Source organism: Tribolium madens, unplaced genomic scaffold (assembly GCF_015345945.1).
Source record: "Tribolium madens isolate multiple individuals breed KSU strain unplaced genomic scaffold, Tmad_KSU_1.1 Scaffold_19;HRSCAF=116;Tcas5.2_LG9, whole genome shotgun sequence".
In the NCBI taxonomy this organism is placed as follows: Eukaryota; Metazoa; Arthropoda; class Insecta; order Coleoptera; family Tenebrionidae; genus Tribolium; species Tribolium madens.
The window spans coordinates 11,517,025-11,533,446 of NW_025400983.1; the positions used below are offsets into that span (position 1 = coordinate 11,517,025).

At 31.4% G+C, this 16,422-nt stretch overlaps 1 protein-coding gene and 3 non-coding genes across 6 annotated transcripts; 3 read left to right on the plus strand and 1 right to left on the minus strand.

Moving 5' to 3' along the window:
- Positions 1-6: 6 nt before the first annotated feature.
- On the minus strand, positions 7-10,380 carry LOC123008612. Of its 3 annotated transcripts, none has more exons than XM_044404509.1 (16): positions 10,260-10,380; positions 9,653-9,720; positions 9,513-9,603; positions 9,291-9,366; positions 9,147-9,243; positions 8,931-9,101; positions 8,656-8,882; positions 5,858-5,978; positions 5,681-5,810; positions 5,188-5,629; positions 3,592-3,880; positions 3,180-3,325; positions 2,867-3,126; positions 1,347-1,725; positions 992-1,296; positions 7-228 (listed from the first exon to the last, which is right to left on the minus strand). In XM_044404509.1, exons 6-16 carry the CDS (start codon positions 8,997-8,999, stop codon positions 134-136), a joined length of 2,463 nt encoding a protein of 820 aa, XP_044260444.1. In that variant the 5' UTR covers positions 9,000-9,101; positions 9,147-9,243; positions 9,291-9,366; positions 9,513-9,603; positions 9,653-9,720; positions 10,260-10,380; the 3' UTR covers positions 7-133. The 3 variants fall into 3 exon arrangements, with proteins under 3 accessions (XP_044260444.1, XP_044260454.1, XP_044260435.1); XM_044404519.1 differs by lacking the exon at positions 10,260-10,380 and adding an exon at positions 9,794-9,932; XM_044404500.1 differs by lacking the exon at positions 10,260-10,380 and adding an exon at positions 9,774-9,918 and having other exon boundaries at positions 9,291-9,463.
- On the plus strand, positions 6,755-6,827 carry Trnaa-agc. The gene has a single exon. It is a non-coding gene; the product is annotated as a tRNA-Ala (tRNA).
- Positions 6,899-6,971, plus strand: Trnaa-agc. Its single transcript has one exon. It is a non-coding gene; the product is annotated as a tRNA-Ala (tRNA).
- On the plus strand, positions 8,568-8,640 carry Trnaa-agc. The gene has a single exon. It is a non-coding gene; the product is annotated as a tRNA-Ala (tRNA).
- Positions 10,381-16,422: the final 6,042 nt, after the last annotated feature.

A 16,422-nucleotide genomic window follows, 5' to 3' on the forward strand; every position in this document is an offset into this window, starting at 1 on the left:
TTCTAAAACTAAACTATGGTTATGGTGTAAAAGTACTTCAACTATCTGAACGCCATCTTTCGGTCAGGTAACACGCTTATGTAATACTCACTACAGAAATCCTCGCAAAATATTGGTTCCTGTTTTTATCAACTTATTCGTTTGAAATTAGCATTGCGGGGGGAAGTGTGATAGCAGCGTGTCCTGATAAGGTCACTGGTAAATCAGCAATACCTCTAATCCAAGCACCTAAAAAAATTTCAGAGTTGTCACTTTTTTTTAATTCAATGTAACGTTGCCAATTTATGTGTTCTTTGATTAGACTAAAGCTTTTATAATTTATTCAGTATTCACTGTAACAAATAACAATCAACGTACTACGAAAGCTTTTTAAGCTTTGTTTGGATAATGTTAGACGAAAAACAAAGATTACATAATGTACGATAGTATGGATTTTGGATTATCGCAAAGTTGGCGCATTGTAAATAGAGAAAATAAAACTTGTTTGTTTCATTGAGAATACAGAGATTTTTAAAAACTTTGCTCGCTGGTTGTATGAAATTCCACACATTTACATTTCTATGTGAAAAACGTGAATAATAAACTTACGACCTGAAATGAGTTTAAGAATGTATGGAAATGGTGTGACAAAGCACAAAATAAGTATGCATTTGTAAATTATATTATCTTAAATTAGAATTACTCTCAACTTTGTTAGATTTCGTACACGAAGACAAATGTCTTACACCTACACAATTTTATTTCTGTTATCGTCCCACACAAATCCTTTCTGTTTTCCATAATTTAAGCTCTCAAGTTAATTGATTTACGTTTTTTTTTTAAAGAAAATTACATTATTTTGATTCGTAAATTCTCCATTCTAAGTTATTCACCAATTTCATTTAAAATTTTATAAAATAGAACAGACAAGCTCTTGAGTAGTTATCTTTTTATTATTTTCTCCCCATAAACTGACACTCATTTTCTCACTTAGTTTTCATTAGACACTTACCCCGTTTCCAACAAAAACACTCAATGTTAGATAAACATCTCGTATAAATCGTTGTGACACCACCCATAATAAAAATCTGGGTACCCACATATGCAACAGCATGACCATGTCGTGGTATGGTCAAACCCATAATGGTCCTCCACGACATACTTGAAGTATCCCAAATATCCACAAAACCAATACTCGAAGTCGATTTAAACTCTGTCTGTTTTTGACCGGTGCCACCAATCAAATACAAATTGTCAGACATGACAAACATACAACCAAAGCATCGAGGTGAATTCAGTTTTTTAATTTTCGTCCATCTTGAACCCAAATTTAAACAAATTTTAAATAAAATTTAGTGTTTACTGACTGATTACTCTTCAAGTCATAACTTTCAACAACATCCAAGAGGAGATTCCGTTTTAGGTCGGCGGTACCCCCAGCTGCCCAAATAAAATTCCGGTATTTCGCACAGGCCATTCCGGCTCTGGCATAATGCATAGGAGCTACAAACTTCCAAACTTCTTCTCTAGTATCGAATTTTTCGACCGAATTCAACGATTCTAACTTTTCATTGCAGCCACCAATCACATACATACTCTGTTGGAGTACCACCAAACCAAAATTTCGACGTTTCATGCCAAGACTAGTTTCGCTAAACCAAGCACGAGTTGTGGGGTCGAAACTCCAAACTGTGTCAACAACTCGAGATTTGCCTCTTAAATTGTCTGGTCTAGGATCAGTACCACCTAAAAAATTGTTCTTTTGAAAGTGAGAAAGAAAAGAGAAACAGAAAGATAACAAAGGGAAAAAACAAAGGAAAACTAAAAAAGTGAATTGTCAAACGAGGTAACAAGGAGAAAATAAAATCAAGAAACCGAAATGCAAAAAAAAAGAAATAATACATGTAAAAAGAGAAGAAAAAAAAAACAATCAAAACAATCGTAGAGAAAACGAGGAACGTAAAATGAAAAATATAAAAGATATAAAAAAGAAGGAAAGAAAATCAAAAATCAAAAATTGGAAATAAAAAACAATAATATAGAAAAGAAAAAAAGAAAGGAAAATTTCGGAAGCAATAAGTAAATAAAAATAAAGAGCGAATTATAAATGTGTTAGGGGAAAAAGAATAAAAATAAACTAAAAGAAAAAATAAATCATTTAGAGAAAGTCATAAATTAAAAAAAAGGAAAATGATAGAAAAAGAAAATAAATAAAGTAAACTTAAGATAATATTAAAGTAATATAAAGCATGAACACAAGAGAAAATAAAGTGTATTAAGTTTAATAAAGGATAAAAAAGAACAAAATGGAAAAACAAAAAAAACAAAACCTTATTAATTAAGAAAAGTATTGTAATCTTTGAAAATGCAGATGTATTAAGGAAAAAGTTAGGAAACGAAGGAAAATAAAGAAAAGGAAATTATTATTTTTTCTCTCCAAAAGGAAACATAAATAATTAAAGCTAACTAAGAAAGAGCGAAAGGAAGAAAGGAGGGTATAAGAAGAGTAACAAAAAAATGTGTTAAACAGAGAAATAAAAAAACGAAGTAGAGCTAAAGAAGAAAGAAAAGTGCAGAGAGAGAAAGAATGCGAGTACCGAGAAAACAAAAAGACAATCAAAAAGTGAAGAAATGAAAAAGAAAGGTAATAAAAATGATAAAAAAAGAAAATGCATGAAAAAGAATATAAAAGAAACAAATCAATTTATGGGAAAAAAATAAAGAAATTAAGAAATGGAATGACACTATTGAAAAGGTTTATAAGGTAGGAAAACAAAGTAGAATTAAATGAAAGTAAGATAAAGCATAAGCGTAAAAGGAAAAGAAGGTTTATATTAAAATTATTAAAGTGAAAGAGTGAAAGATACGAGAAAAATGGAGGAAACACCTGCTAAATAAATTCTTCCTTTGAGGTAAGCCACCCCATGATGGTTCCTGGGTTCGGGCATGGTTCCAACATGTTCCCACATATTCGCATCCGGTAAGTACCGGAAAATATTATCTCCTGTATTTCTAGGTTCACCGTAATTCGCATAAGGATTAATCCCACCAAAAACTAAAATTGTCTCTCTTTCGGCTTGAAAAAGAGTCGTCTCTACGAGAAGTTTTCTGGGTTGAGGACTGAGAAAAGAAGTACTCAATCGATTGCTTAATCAAAATTATTAATTATTGAATGAATTCTATAGTAAATGGTACCTTACAGTGATGCCAAAGCAAGAGAGTTTTGAGACGGCGTAAATATTCTTTGCACATTTCTAACTTCATCATCTTCGATATCGTCAAAGTGAATTCCATGTTTAACTTCAACTCTTTGTACAATTAGTGGTTTACGTTGCATATGTAACGCCTGAAACCGACTAAATTAGGACGTATTTTTAGAGGGTAACAGCAAATGGTAAGAGTTTGGCATATAGTCAAATCTTGAGCAACTTTTACCACTGCTGTTCAAATATACGCTACAAAATTCTTACCAAATCTGCTGCTTCGTCCAGAAAGAAAAATCAAAAATATGTTTTTAAAAACATTTATACAAGTAAAATATTACATAAAATTTAAAATTCATAATTTTGTCTACCATGGAGTTTTGCTCAACTTTTTTCGATGCGGACTTACTTTCTTCTTCGACAAAAAATCTTCCATGCTGGGGACCGGCTCTTCCGGCGACATCACCGTACCAGAAGGAACTCCTAATTTTTTCTCGTGACTCATTCGAGGTTTGCTTTTCTCGATCAACTGGTTTCGACGATACTGATCCAAGTAGATCAAAAATTCACGATAAGTGAAATATGTCTTATCCAAACCGCTCCAGTTCCTGGCGGGCGGCTCTTGCAACCCCAGGACGGAGTTCCAGTGTTGAAAATCGTCATTGTCGTGGTCGTACCAATGTTTGATAATCACGAACCTTCAACATTAATTTTGTAATAGACAAAGTTTCGTTACAATCAGTTCAACCGTTCCGAACATATCGCTCGTCCGTAGCTAGAAACAATTTTTAGGTAGGGCGCCCAAAATTTTTAGTGGGGTTAGAACAGTTCTGCAGTTTTGTATAGTACACGTTTATTTTCAAAGTTTCCAAATTTCAATAAAAAAAAACAAAAGAAACACATTTAATCAAATTTGAAAAAATAATGATTATTAAATTGTAGGTAATTGTAAATAATATGAATTTTCTATTTTTGTTTATCAATTTCAAAACAAACAAAAGTTTGCTGAAAAATTAAAATAAGTACATTTTTTTGTTTTAACGCCGTGATCGAGAAAGCTTCACTTCATCTTCAAAAATTTATAGTTTGTTATTATGTTATTAACAACCTAGACTGAAGATGGGAGTAGTTAGTGCCCGAAACATGTTTCAATTAATACTTATAAACTTTAATTTTTGTGCAAGAAGACTTTATATCCTGTACCTCTTTCGAACATTTGTTTAAGCCTGTATTTTATTCAATTGCTAATTGCTAATACAGACTGAACCAAAAGTAACGCACAAAATTCATGTCTTTGTTTGTTGTCGTTTTTCAAAAATATACCATTTTGTTGTTGCCTTATTTTATAAAGAGCAATTGTTTTTTGTATACTTTTTTAAATAATTAGCATGAAAACACTTAATATGAAACCTAAACACTAAAAATAAAACCAAAACACAATCACCCCTTATAAAATAAATCAAGAACACGAAGATAAAGCTCTTTGTATAAAATTTTCTATGTACAACTTTTTTAAGTTTTTTATTTTATTTTCTTCTTATTTTGCTTTATTTTTTTGATTTTTTTTATGCTTACCAGAAAGGTAACGATGTGTACTATCTAAAATCGTAATTAAAAATATCGGTTGACCTTAATAAAAAAAATTACGTCATTACTCGAAAATGAATGACGGCATAAATGTCACTATGGTGTCAAAATGTAGCATTTAAAAAAATAAAATCGACCTGTTCAAGGATTTTTTTTAAATGACTCATCACAAAGATATGAATTTTATGCGTTACTTTTGGTTCAGTCTGTATTATCATTTTATGTTGTTAACAAAGACAAAGTTTTAAAGTAGGAATATTCAAAGTGGGGCTCAGCCTCACCCCCCAGCTGCGGGCCTACTCTGGAACGGTTCAACTAAGCGATGTGGTTTACATTTTGTTGTTGAATCGTTTCAAAAATATGGGACAGTATGGAAACTGTTTTTTTTTTTATAATAAATTGTAATTCTGTGACTTACGCGAGGCCGTCATCGATCAACTTGCAAATGGCCGGGTCTTTGGCTAATTCCATAAATTCGGGATTTTCAGGATTGCGTTTGATATCAACAAGTTGCCAAGCGGCTATGTTACCGAATCTGACACACTTCAGAACTTCGTATTTGTACTTATCACGGTTGGCCCAATCGTACTTAAGCCACCTGACTGCCGACATGAAAACCTCCATTTCGCAATTAATTCTGATATAATTGGAACTGAGCAAATTTTTAACATCTTCTACCCCGAGTTCGAGCCAATCTTGCGAACTGACTAAAATCAGAAAGAAATCCTGGATACGTGGGACCATCAACTCGTGAACTTCTTCAAGACGCTTCTGTTTAGCATCGACGTAAAGAAGAAAAGCTGTATCTTCATTGAAGACTTCGCAATTGTCGACAAACGCCCAACACTGTTCGACCAAATCTAACAAAAAGTGATTAGAAACTAAAAATATATCGTCGTTGTGGTGTAAACCTTTAATTTTCAAATATTTTGCTGAATTGAAAATATCGAGGACATTTTCTCGAGTCAGGTATTTATAAGACTGATCTTCGCTCACCATCCAGTCGTAAATAAAAGCGAACGATGCTGCACTGCATTTTTCCTGAAAGTGCTTTCGGAAAAATTGTTTTTAATTATTTCTAGACTTACAGCCGGAATTTCGACTTTCTTTATTGCAATGTAGCCGTCGAAAAGTTCGGAATAACACTGCAAGACAACAAGGTGACAGCTAAATTCTTCTCGTCCAATGTGCACCTTACAATCTGCATTTCTGTCACAAAATTACAAATAAATATTGCATTATTCATTCGGGGATTAAAATAGTAAAATTTAGTTAAAATCAACACTGGCGTAACAATTTTCTAGCATACAGGTTGAGTATTCTGAGTAAAAAAAGCGAAAATCTGATTAAAAGTGGTACCACAGTTGTAACAAAACGATTGAAAAATTATATTTTTTTAATATTTAAGTAGTTTAATTATACTAAATATTATTCTTCTATTCCTTTATTTTTTAATTCAACACCAGTATGTTGTTCGTAAAATTAATATTAGTATTTTTTTTTTATAAAATAATGAAAAATCAAAATATTGTTGTTGATATGTAGTTCTTGTTATTATCATCATCCAGCGATTCTAACCTGCCTTGAAAGCGTCACGTTTATTTCAGCCTGAAACATATACCTATTTCACCCTTGGGATTTTTTTAATGGGCGAGTGGAACATTTTGAAGATTTGTTTATAAGATAAATCCCACAAACAGTGGTTTTAAGCCTTTTCACGAAAAAAGTGAATTTGTTATAGATGAAAATGTACCCACGCATTTGAAAGACTGAATTTTTATTCGCTTTATCAGTCATGAACTAAAAATAACTAAAAGCTGCATCGCGTGTTGAAACCATAACCCGAGTGAAAGTTTTTCGGCAGAAACTGGTCGGAATTGCTGCGGGCATTTAGCCAACACCCATTTAGTGTTTCTTAATGAAATAACTTCGAAACTGGAGCACATTTCGGCGTTTTTTTTATATTTGACTTTTGCTTTGTATGGGGGGGCGTAGCTCAGATGGTAGAGCGCTCGCTTAGCATGCGAGAGGTACCGGGATCGATACCCGGCGCCTCCAAATTTTTTGAAAATTTTATTGAATTGGGTCCAATGCACCAGACCTGATTTGGTGACTTCTGAAAAACCACAGGGGGCGTAGCTCAGATGGTAGAGCGCTCGCTTAGCATGCGAGACGTACCGGGATCGATACCCGGCGCCTCCAAACATTTTATTGTCCCTCAATTCTCGGTTTTAATTTTAATTTTGTAAAGCAAAGTGCCTTATGTAGCAAATACGACAAGACGTTATTAAAACAAGATGTTTAAAAAAAATACCAAATTTTAAAATCATCGACCTACTATAATTTAAAATTTTTGTTTTTTAAATATACCTGTATAATTAAAATTGTTGGTGTTTTTTTACTCTTCGCAAAAACGCTTTTTCTTAATTTTGGCCAGGTCATGACTTAAATTTGATCATATCATGTAATATATCGTTGTAATCAGGAACAAAAAGTCTTTTCAAAAATGCATGGCGTCCATAAGAAAATTCAAACTCTGATATCAAGAGCGCCTTGGAAAATATGATGACAGATTTAGATTACTTGTAAAAAAGTGCCTTAAGAACGTCCTACTTAAAAACGTCTAGGTCTTTTTGTTTTGGCTTGAAAAAATAAAAACGAAAATTACAAATTTCCGTTTTTTTTCCAATTATTCAAAAACTAAAAATGACATTAAATTTTCTTTCAGATAATTGTTCAGCATAAAAAAAATGCGCAACTTTGCCCTAATTTAACCGACCTCGTATCTCTTATAATAACTGGAGCCCCATGGTAGAGCTCGAAAAACGAACATCCTGTATGTATAGCCTACTGTTTGAACGCAATTAAATTAAAAAAAGCACATAAAATTCATAAATAAAAAAGTCACAATTTTGACATCTCAATATAAAAACATAACCATAATTTTGTAGCAAAAGTTCTATGGAGAAAAACAAAAACAAACAAAATTTTTGGCTATCAATGAGATAAGCTCTACCAATTTTTTCACCAAAATTTTGACTTGGTGATCTCCACTAAAAAAATAGACTACAAAAAGTGAGTGCATGACTACATTTGAATTTTGATAATCTGATATTTGATATTTATATCGATATTTTGTCTATTCAATGTGTGATTTAGAAGATTCTGATAAGGTTTCCAAGTTCAAATTAATTGAAATTAATAAAACTCTCAAGTCATAAGTGTAAACATTGAATGTTTTAAAAATATATTAATAAAGTTTTAAAGATTATTTCAATCACCTTGTATATGAGTCTGTAGAAAATTAATTAATAAAACCAATTTAAAAAGGGAAAATTAATATACCTACAACTATAAATACATAAAACAAAGTAAAAATACTTAAAAATTGTTGCATTGTCTGCCTCAAAATGCAATTTTAACTTGTTTATTTGTGTAGTATGATATGTTTTAATCTCTAGCACGCACATCAACGTCAAGAAATGAAAAGCTCCTTGACGTAAAACATCGCAACAAAACCCTGCACAAAAGTAATATTTACACCATTTTCCTCAGAAACTACCATGTATTCCGGAAATTATCTCCACCTCAAACCCAAAAACCTAATAGCCTTTGTAAAACACGCAAGATTTCGATCAAACTGTTTATCATTCCGAGCGTACGAGCACCACGTGAAAGTCGTCAGGTGGTCGCCGTGTTTGATCTCAACAACATATTGACTTTTCCACACCCACCTATTGTATAAAATTTGGAACAACACCAATCGGACTTTTGAATAAGTGTTTTTATCGATCGACAGGGGGCGTAGCTCAGATGGTAGAGCGCTCGCTTAGCATGCGAGAGGTACCGGGATCGATACCCGGCGCCTCCACATTTTTTTTCTTACCTTTTATTTGTGATACGTTTACATAACTCCAAATACAAGTCTTTTTTCTCAGGTAGGGTCACCTTGTTCCAGTCGATGGGCTCACTTCCGGTGTATCCCAATCGGCTGAGGTTCAACTCCGGGTCCAAGATTTCCGAAGTTTGTTTGCTTTCGTACTCTGATGATACTTTATTCATGCTCCGGGCAGGGGTGTCCCCGATGATAGAGCCGAGACCGGAAATCTCACCCTACAAAAAATTCAGTCAGATTTGATCAATTTAATGGAATTTTAATACCCCTGTCACTTGACTCAAGATTGCGTCCATGGCCGAATTCCTGGTGAATTCCCCGGAACCGTACGCCATTTTTTTCGGTACTTTGTCACTAGATTCGTCCGAATATATCTTGATGTGGGTTCGATCCGGATTTGCAACTAAAACACTGAGTTTCTTCGACTCGAAAACGACCTGAAATCTTTGTAAATTTACAGTTTTATGCACTTTGATCGTTACCTGCTGTGAATTGACTTTTAAATTCCCACTGGGAGTAACCTTAAACGGGAAATTTCCGGCGTCACCTGCGCTACTTAACTGAAACGTTGATCTACTCCTAAAACACAAATTTACCATAACTTTGATACAAAAATAACCACTTACGAGCTGAATTCTCTCGAGTTTTTTTTCCTTGGTGGTAGTAAAAAATCGTCGATTGTTGGATCTACTCTCGTTTGTGCTGTCGTAGATTTACGATTTGTTTTAGTCTGAGCATAATCTTTGCTCAACTTGGATTCTCCCAAGTTGAGTCTTTGAAACGAGTGTCTTAATTTGGTCTAATTAAACGGTGCAAAATCACGGTAATTAAATTAGGTATTTTCTTACTTTGTCTGGGGGTAATTCTGCGAGTCGATTATCACCGGAAGCCGCTTCCTTTTCTGCCTTTTTCTTAAACTTATCTGGAGGTGAACTAAAACTAGAATTGTTGATAACATTTGCTCAAACCAGATTTTATCAAATTTTACCGTAAATTTAACAAATCTAAGTTGCCTAAAGTATTCTTGTCAGTTTTCGATGCGTTGTGTCTAAATTTCTGCAAACAGAGAAAAGATATTTTCAGTTAAAATTTCGCTGTAAATTACTTACATTATCAACGTTGGGCATACCTCTACGCATTATATGCGAAATACTACAAATTTCCTACAGGATTCTATCGTATTTTGGTTGAGATTTTCAAACCCAAAGCACTCAAAAAATATATTTATTTTGCCATGACAATGTCAAGTCTGACCTTAGTTACTTTTCAATGTTTCAAACTTTGTTAGAAAGAGTAGTTTTCAATTTTGCTCTTTAAAATAACTTGCGATTCAAATAAATTCCGCTAAATTATACTCTATATCAAAAGTTTCAACTTGCAAAGCGTATTAGAGCCGCTTTATAGCTTTAAAACTTATTTATACATTTCTGGTGGATGCGCCGGGACAATGTTAAATTCCGTTTTATTCATCACTCTAATGATAAGCATTATTTATTGTGTTTGCAACAAAAGCTAGTTTTCCTGCTCTAATTAGAAACTATTTACGACAAATTCAAAATAGTGTCAAAACGCAGAAGAGCTTTTAAAGAACTCACCTATGTTTTTTAATTTACTCGGAGATTTACTGTTCAAAACCATTACTGCAATTTTGGCACTAAGCACAAACACAAGCATTTCATAATAAAAATGACAAGTTTGACATGTCATAACTATACCAGTTATGTTGATATAAAATGGGCAACATTTTGTTAAACTTTTTCTTTTTTCAGTAACAACCGAACTCGAATCAGTGTTTTTCAAATCTGATTGTTGTTTTTACATTCAAATTAGTTTTTTGGTGCCTTTTTACTAAATATTAGTAATTTTCAAATTTAGTATCAGTTTTTATACTCTATACCCCAGAAGTATGTATTGATAACTTTGCATAGAAATAATATTTACAAAAAAATATGCTTAATGAATGAGCTAAGTAATAAACTAAGTGATAAAAAAAATGTTGTAAACAAAAACTGATCTAATTTGCATTTTTGTAACAGTTTAGTATGAAACATTTGTTTTTTCACTTAATAAAATTAAATCTTTGTTACAATAATTTATAGCAGCTTAAAAAAGTTACAAAAAGCAAACATAAACAAAATAAAACAAAATAGCTATTTATGTATCAAGTACGCAAAATAGGGTTTTAGGGGACGAATCGTAATTAATGACGAGGCGACGTAGGAGCGGATCTTTAATGAGAGGAGTGATCTAAAACTTTTTGCGTACAATATACAAAAATTTTTTTAAAGCTCCCAAAACACGAATTCACACCTTTTACGAATTAAAAAAAAAATGGTTAGCATAGTAACAAATTTTATTTTTTAGACGACAAAAACTGTTTCTGGGGACTGAGTACCTAAAATAACCATTTTGCGTACTATTTTATTGAGTCCGGAAAAGACTCATTTTAGAGACTCAAATGAGTCCCTAAAACAGCTGTTTTCGGGAGCGTATACAAAAAAGTTCATTTTTATGAAAAGCCATCACGTTTTTTGTGTTTTTTTCTGAAAGCAAATACAAAAATGCTCAAAAGATAACGACAAAATTTCTTTAAACTAATAAAAACAAATGACAAAAAATAATTTGTAAAAAAATTATGTTTAAAAACAAAAATAGTTTTTTTAATTATCATTTGCATTGCGTTGAGGTTTGAACTATTAACACTGGTTTATCATATGACTGAAATTAGGTAGTAGGTACAATGTTTTTTTTAATTAAGCAAAAATATTTATTATCAAAAGTAATTGAATTATAAAATTAGTGTAAAATTGCTTTAATTGTTAATCAATTTTATTTAAAATATTTGTGCCAAAACATTAATGATACAGTCGATCATAAAGCTTGAAAATCAATATTTTATTTTAAGACTTTTCACTACATTTTTCATTCGCTTTTATGTAGCTGTCTATTCTCCATAAAATGCAAAAGTCCCGGAAATAACCCTCCGATCAATGAATATTATCCTCTCTATTATAAATATGAAACGGGAGAGTATAATTATCTCAGTATTATCCGGAATAAAAGCAAATATTGGATTTTTCTTCTCCATACAAAACAATTTTTATCTTTTGTATCCAGGTGTTTGGAAGTGTCCCCCGATGAGTATTTCACAGGCTGTTTGGGGGTTTGTAACGTTCGTTCTATTCTAAAACAACAAGCTTCGAAACACAATTCCAATACCAGAATGTAAATTAGGACGCTCTTTCTTTGATTAAAAAAACATTAGAACGGGTAATTGTAAACCGAGTCGTGTAAGTTGAGAGATTTTTATCAAACACGCAACTGGGGCATAAATTTGGTTCCATTCATACCGCAAACACACTTTTTTCGTTTATTGGAAACCATTCTGCAAACTTATAGACGTTCAAATATCGACTCCTTTGAGCTTGACGTCAATGCTGGCGCACAAGATCAAACGTCATTAAGCAGAAAATCGCCAATCGAGAAAGAGAGAAACTGGTCTCATTACAACCATTTTTTTTCAACTTTACATTCATTTAACCACGTATAAATGCACTTACCGCAATCCAACTACTCTGAATCCAGTCTTTACGTAAAAATTGTTGGTATAAACATTCAGTAAAATAACGTCAACGTGTGATTATTAGCTGCACGTGCTAATCTCGATTTCAGTCAGTATAACTTTTGAAAAGAGACTCAAAGAAGTTATGTGGATGGCGTTTGGGTCTTCCAGCGAATTTACCGAATTCTCTATCATAAATTCGGTTAAATAATAGAAGAGTCTTGTTGGACTTGGTTTAATCCCAGAAGAATGTCAAGGTTTGGGTGAAATTTGGTGGGTTTCAGTTAAGTAAAAAATAGCGAATAATTTAATTTAAAGATAAAAAGATCTATCATTTTTGGTGTGGAACAGTGTTTATAAAGTATGGGATTAAGCGTTTTTTGCAGAAACTATTTAACAAAAAAAAATAATTAGTACAATAATTCAAAATGCTATATAATCATTTGATCGTTTTTTAAGAATAAAATTTTTCTAAACTCCTTTCGAGTTTTGCAAAATAACAATAACCATAACATTTTTTTAATTAAAGATACATATTTACAAAGATTATCCGTACTCAACCAAAATGGTCGTTTGATGCATTTGGTTGTAGTACAGTTCTGTTTTTTGGGCAGGTACATACTTAGAAGTGGTTTCGAACTGATTAAAAATGGAAGAAAGTAAGTTCTTAAATTTTTTGATCTATCCAGAACCACTTCTAGGTACATACCTGCACAAGAAACCGTGGTCTTTTACATCCAAATGCATGAAACAGACGTTTTAACATTAAGTTCAGAAAATCTTCGTTATGAGTTCGGAAGGTAAAAATTGATTTCAAAAAAACTACTCGATAAAAAATAATTTTATTTAATTATAGGTTATTTTTAGATCATATTTTTATTTAAAAAACTGTGATAGTAGGTTGCCGGATTTCAAAATATTGTATTTTTTAAAAACAAACACATTTTTATAGTACTTTACACTGCACTAATTATTTTTGCGTAAAGTAATTAGTTTATGTAAAAATACGCTTGATCCACTTGAATTATTGCTTTTCAAAAATAAAACAAAATTGCTTACTCTAAAAGACTAAACGAACTTTAAACCAAAATTCTAAGCACCTTAAAAGCTATTGTAACGCATATATGTTTATATTAAATTACACCTCATTTCGTGTATTCATGTTTTAAAAACATTTCTTTTATTTGTTTATTTTAATATTTTAGAATCTTTAATCTTCTAGAATTAAAACCGTAAAATCGCGTTGCGATTTGTTGCAAGAATATCAGTCTGAAAATCTTAGCAGAGACAATTGTGTACAGGTAATTCACATAATTCTTGATGAACTTAATAATGTAATTTTTTTATACAGTATGTCCCCGGATTGACTTTACAAGAGGAAAAAAAAATTGTCTTTGATTTTAAGCCAAAACTGCGAAAGAATAATATATTAAAGTACAAGTTGCAGATGGTATCTATTCAAGCACAAATTTGAAATTCCGAAACGAGCCGCGTAGCGGCGAGTTAAGGAACAAATGAGTGCTTGAAGAACCTTTTACAACAAGAGCTTTATACTATTTCTTCTATTTTTTGCCGCTTTAAATCATTTTATAAATTGAAAAACGAAAATTTTAAGTTTTTTTTCTAGATAATTTTCCGACGGTTGGCGACATTTTTGTGGAATAATTTTAGGCGGCTGTAAAAAATAAAAATAATTCTTATTTTCTCATTTGAAAATGAATTGTGAAGAAAGTCCTTCAATAAAATTAAATTAACGCCAACGACTCATTCCAGCACTCAAATTACGTCATTTGGGTGCTGGAATAGACTTATCTAACACCGAAATAGAAAAAAAAAACATTTTTTGCTTTACCTGTAACGAGCAAATCTGAAATTAAAACTTCATTATTCTAATTCAGTAGAAAGAAAAATTCATTTTTCTCTTGATTTTGGACTTGAAATCGTTTTCCTCTGCTTTTTAAATCCCATCGCATTAACGGTTTTATTTTTTTGACAATGATGGTCACTTTGACAAATAAGTTTACGCAAGTTAAATACCAAAAATGTTTGTGAAAAACATAATTTTATCAAAGGGCAACTCAAAAAAACAGCTTTAAGATACAAAACAAAGTCATTTTTAACAGGATCTATCATTATTTCATTAATAAATTAATTGTCAAAGTGACATACAATTGTCAAATAAATAAAACCGCCAATGTATTAGGACTTAAAAAGCAGAGAAAAATTATTCTAAATGGAAAATCAAGAAAAAAATAAACTTTTTTTTATAATCAGAATAATAAAGTTTTAACTACAGATTTGCTCGTTTCAGGTGAAGCAAAAAATGTTTTTTCTTTGCAGTTTTGGCGTAAAATCAAAGACAAAAACTTTTTCCTTTTGTAAATTCAATCCGGAGACATACTGTATATGTCGTAGGCTAATTGTATGTACATAAATTCAGTCGTTTTATAAAACGCTTAATCATTTTGAAAACGACTGGGCAAATTGTAAATGAATGAATAAATGCAGGGTTTTTACAATATGACGGAAAATTTTAGACGTATTATCAAAAACTTAATAAGTTTTCGTCTTATTGTAAAATGTTTTTAAATATTCTCCATTTAGAAAATCATCGGTTACATTCAGTCGTTTTGTTAAAGACTGAAAAATATTATTTTATAAGATACCAATTACTATTGTAATTGATAATCTATTAAAAAAAAACAAAGTCAAATGTTAAACGTTTTTAGTGAATGTAGAAAAGAAACATATTTCAAGAAAACAAATAAATGTTCTTAACAATTTCATCGTACAGTTGCGGAATTAAAATTTGGGGCAGTATTGTCATTTTCATAATGTAAACTGTAAAACAACCTTTACATTAATAACCTCATTTTTTACTCTTGTCATGTTAATGTCATTTTGACTTATTTACTTTCAAAAATATTGATTTGTGGCATAATAACGGGTAGGCAGCAGATCAAAGCGATGATTTAATTACACCTAATTCAATTAATAAATTTCCTAAGACAGACAAATTGTTTAATAACCAATTTTAACAACAAAAAAAAGTTTAATTGTTAAATGTCAGTCATGATGACAGTAAGAAAACTTTTTAAAGTTAATTTGTGACGCAGGTTTGTTTCAGTCGTATTATAAATTAACCATACGTACTTTATAATAAGACGAAAACATATTAGGCTTTTTATAATACGCCTAAAATTTTCCGTCATATTGTAAAAACCCTGCATTTATTCATTTATGTACAATTTGCCCAATCGTTTTCAAAATGACTAGGCGTTTTATAAAACAACTGAATTTACAATTAGCCTACGACATATACAGTGTTATTCACCGAAGAGGTCCCGCAAAAAGTTTATATTATGCAACACAAAATACACAAAGCTCAACTTGCTAGATACCATTTTACAAATAAGGAATCAAAGTAACTTAAATTAAAATTCAAAATAAAATTTTGTTTTCTATGTAAGGTAAGAAATATTGGAATGTTAGACAAAAACTTTAGAAACAGGAAACTTTGATTTTAACTATAAAACAGGAGAAATGGAAAAAATAAAGAGGTGCTAAAAGTGTCTTCTTTCAGCTTGTAAATATGCATCAATTCTGTGCCGCAGAGTTTCGCGTGTTAGGTATATGGCTCTACATTCTTGTCTAATTCAGCTCTCAAGATTTAAAGTTGGAATTTTACAGTTTCTTTTTAGTGGTGGCCAATCTCTGCGTACTTTTTTCCCTTTCTTTTTATGTGCTTCCTTACTTTCAACCCAACAACAACAATCTTGACAATACTTTTAGAGAATTTTCGATATTTTTTTGTTAAGTTCTAATTCTCTTATTTTGCAAAATTTATTAATGTTGTGTTAGAAAGTTAATTTTCAGGTTCACATATTTTTTGTCCGTACTTGGCAGATTTGATTAAATTTTCATGGAGAAGTGGAGAATCAATATCTTCGCCGAGATATTTTTGTCGAGTTAATACACTATTTAAGCTCATATTAAGCAATAAAGTTTTAATAACTTTTTGAACCAAAATAATTCTTTGATTATACAGAACAGTCAGTCAGTAATTAAAGTTTCTGCTTGTTTTGAGTTAAAACCATTTTCCGCAACAATTAAAATAATGAAAAGTCTTTAACTCTTTTCGGAAAAACGCTACAAATTAATTCAGGCTGGTTGTCGGCTACAAATTGCGACCTATA

Bases quoted from the DNA above. Each gene is read 5' to 3' on its own strand.
- LOC123008612 (XM_044404500.1), bottom strand. From the start codon at position 9,803: ATGCGTAGAGGTATGCCCAACGTTGATAAT. The intron at 9,464-9,512 runs GTAAGAAAATAC...CCGTTTAATTAG, and splicing joins CAGAATTACCCCCAGACAAA to ACCAAATTAAGACACTCGTT. The intron at 5,979-8,655 runs GTAAGAAAAAAA...ATTTTGTGACAG, and splicing joins AAACGTATCACAAATAAAAG to AAATGCAGATTGTAAGGTGC.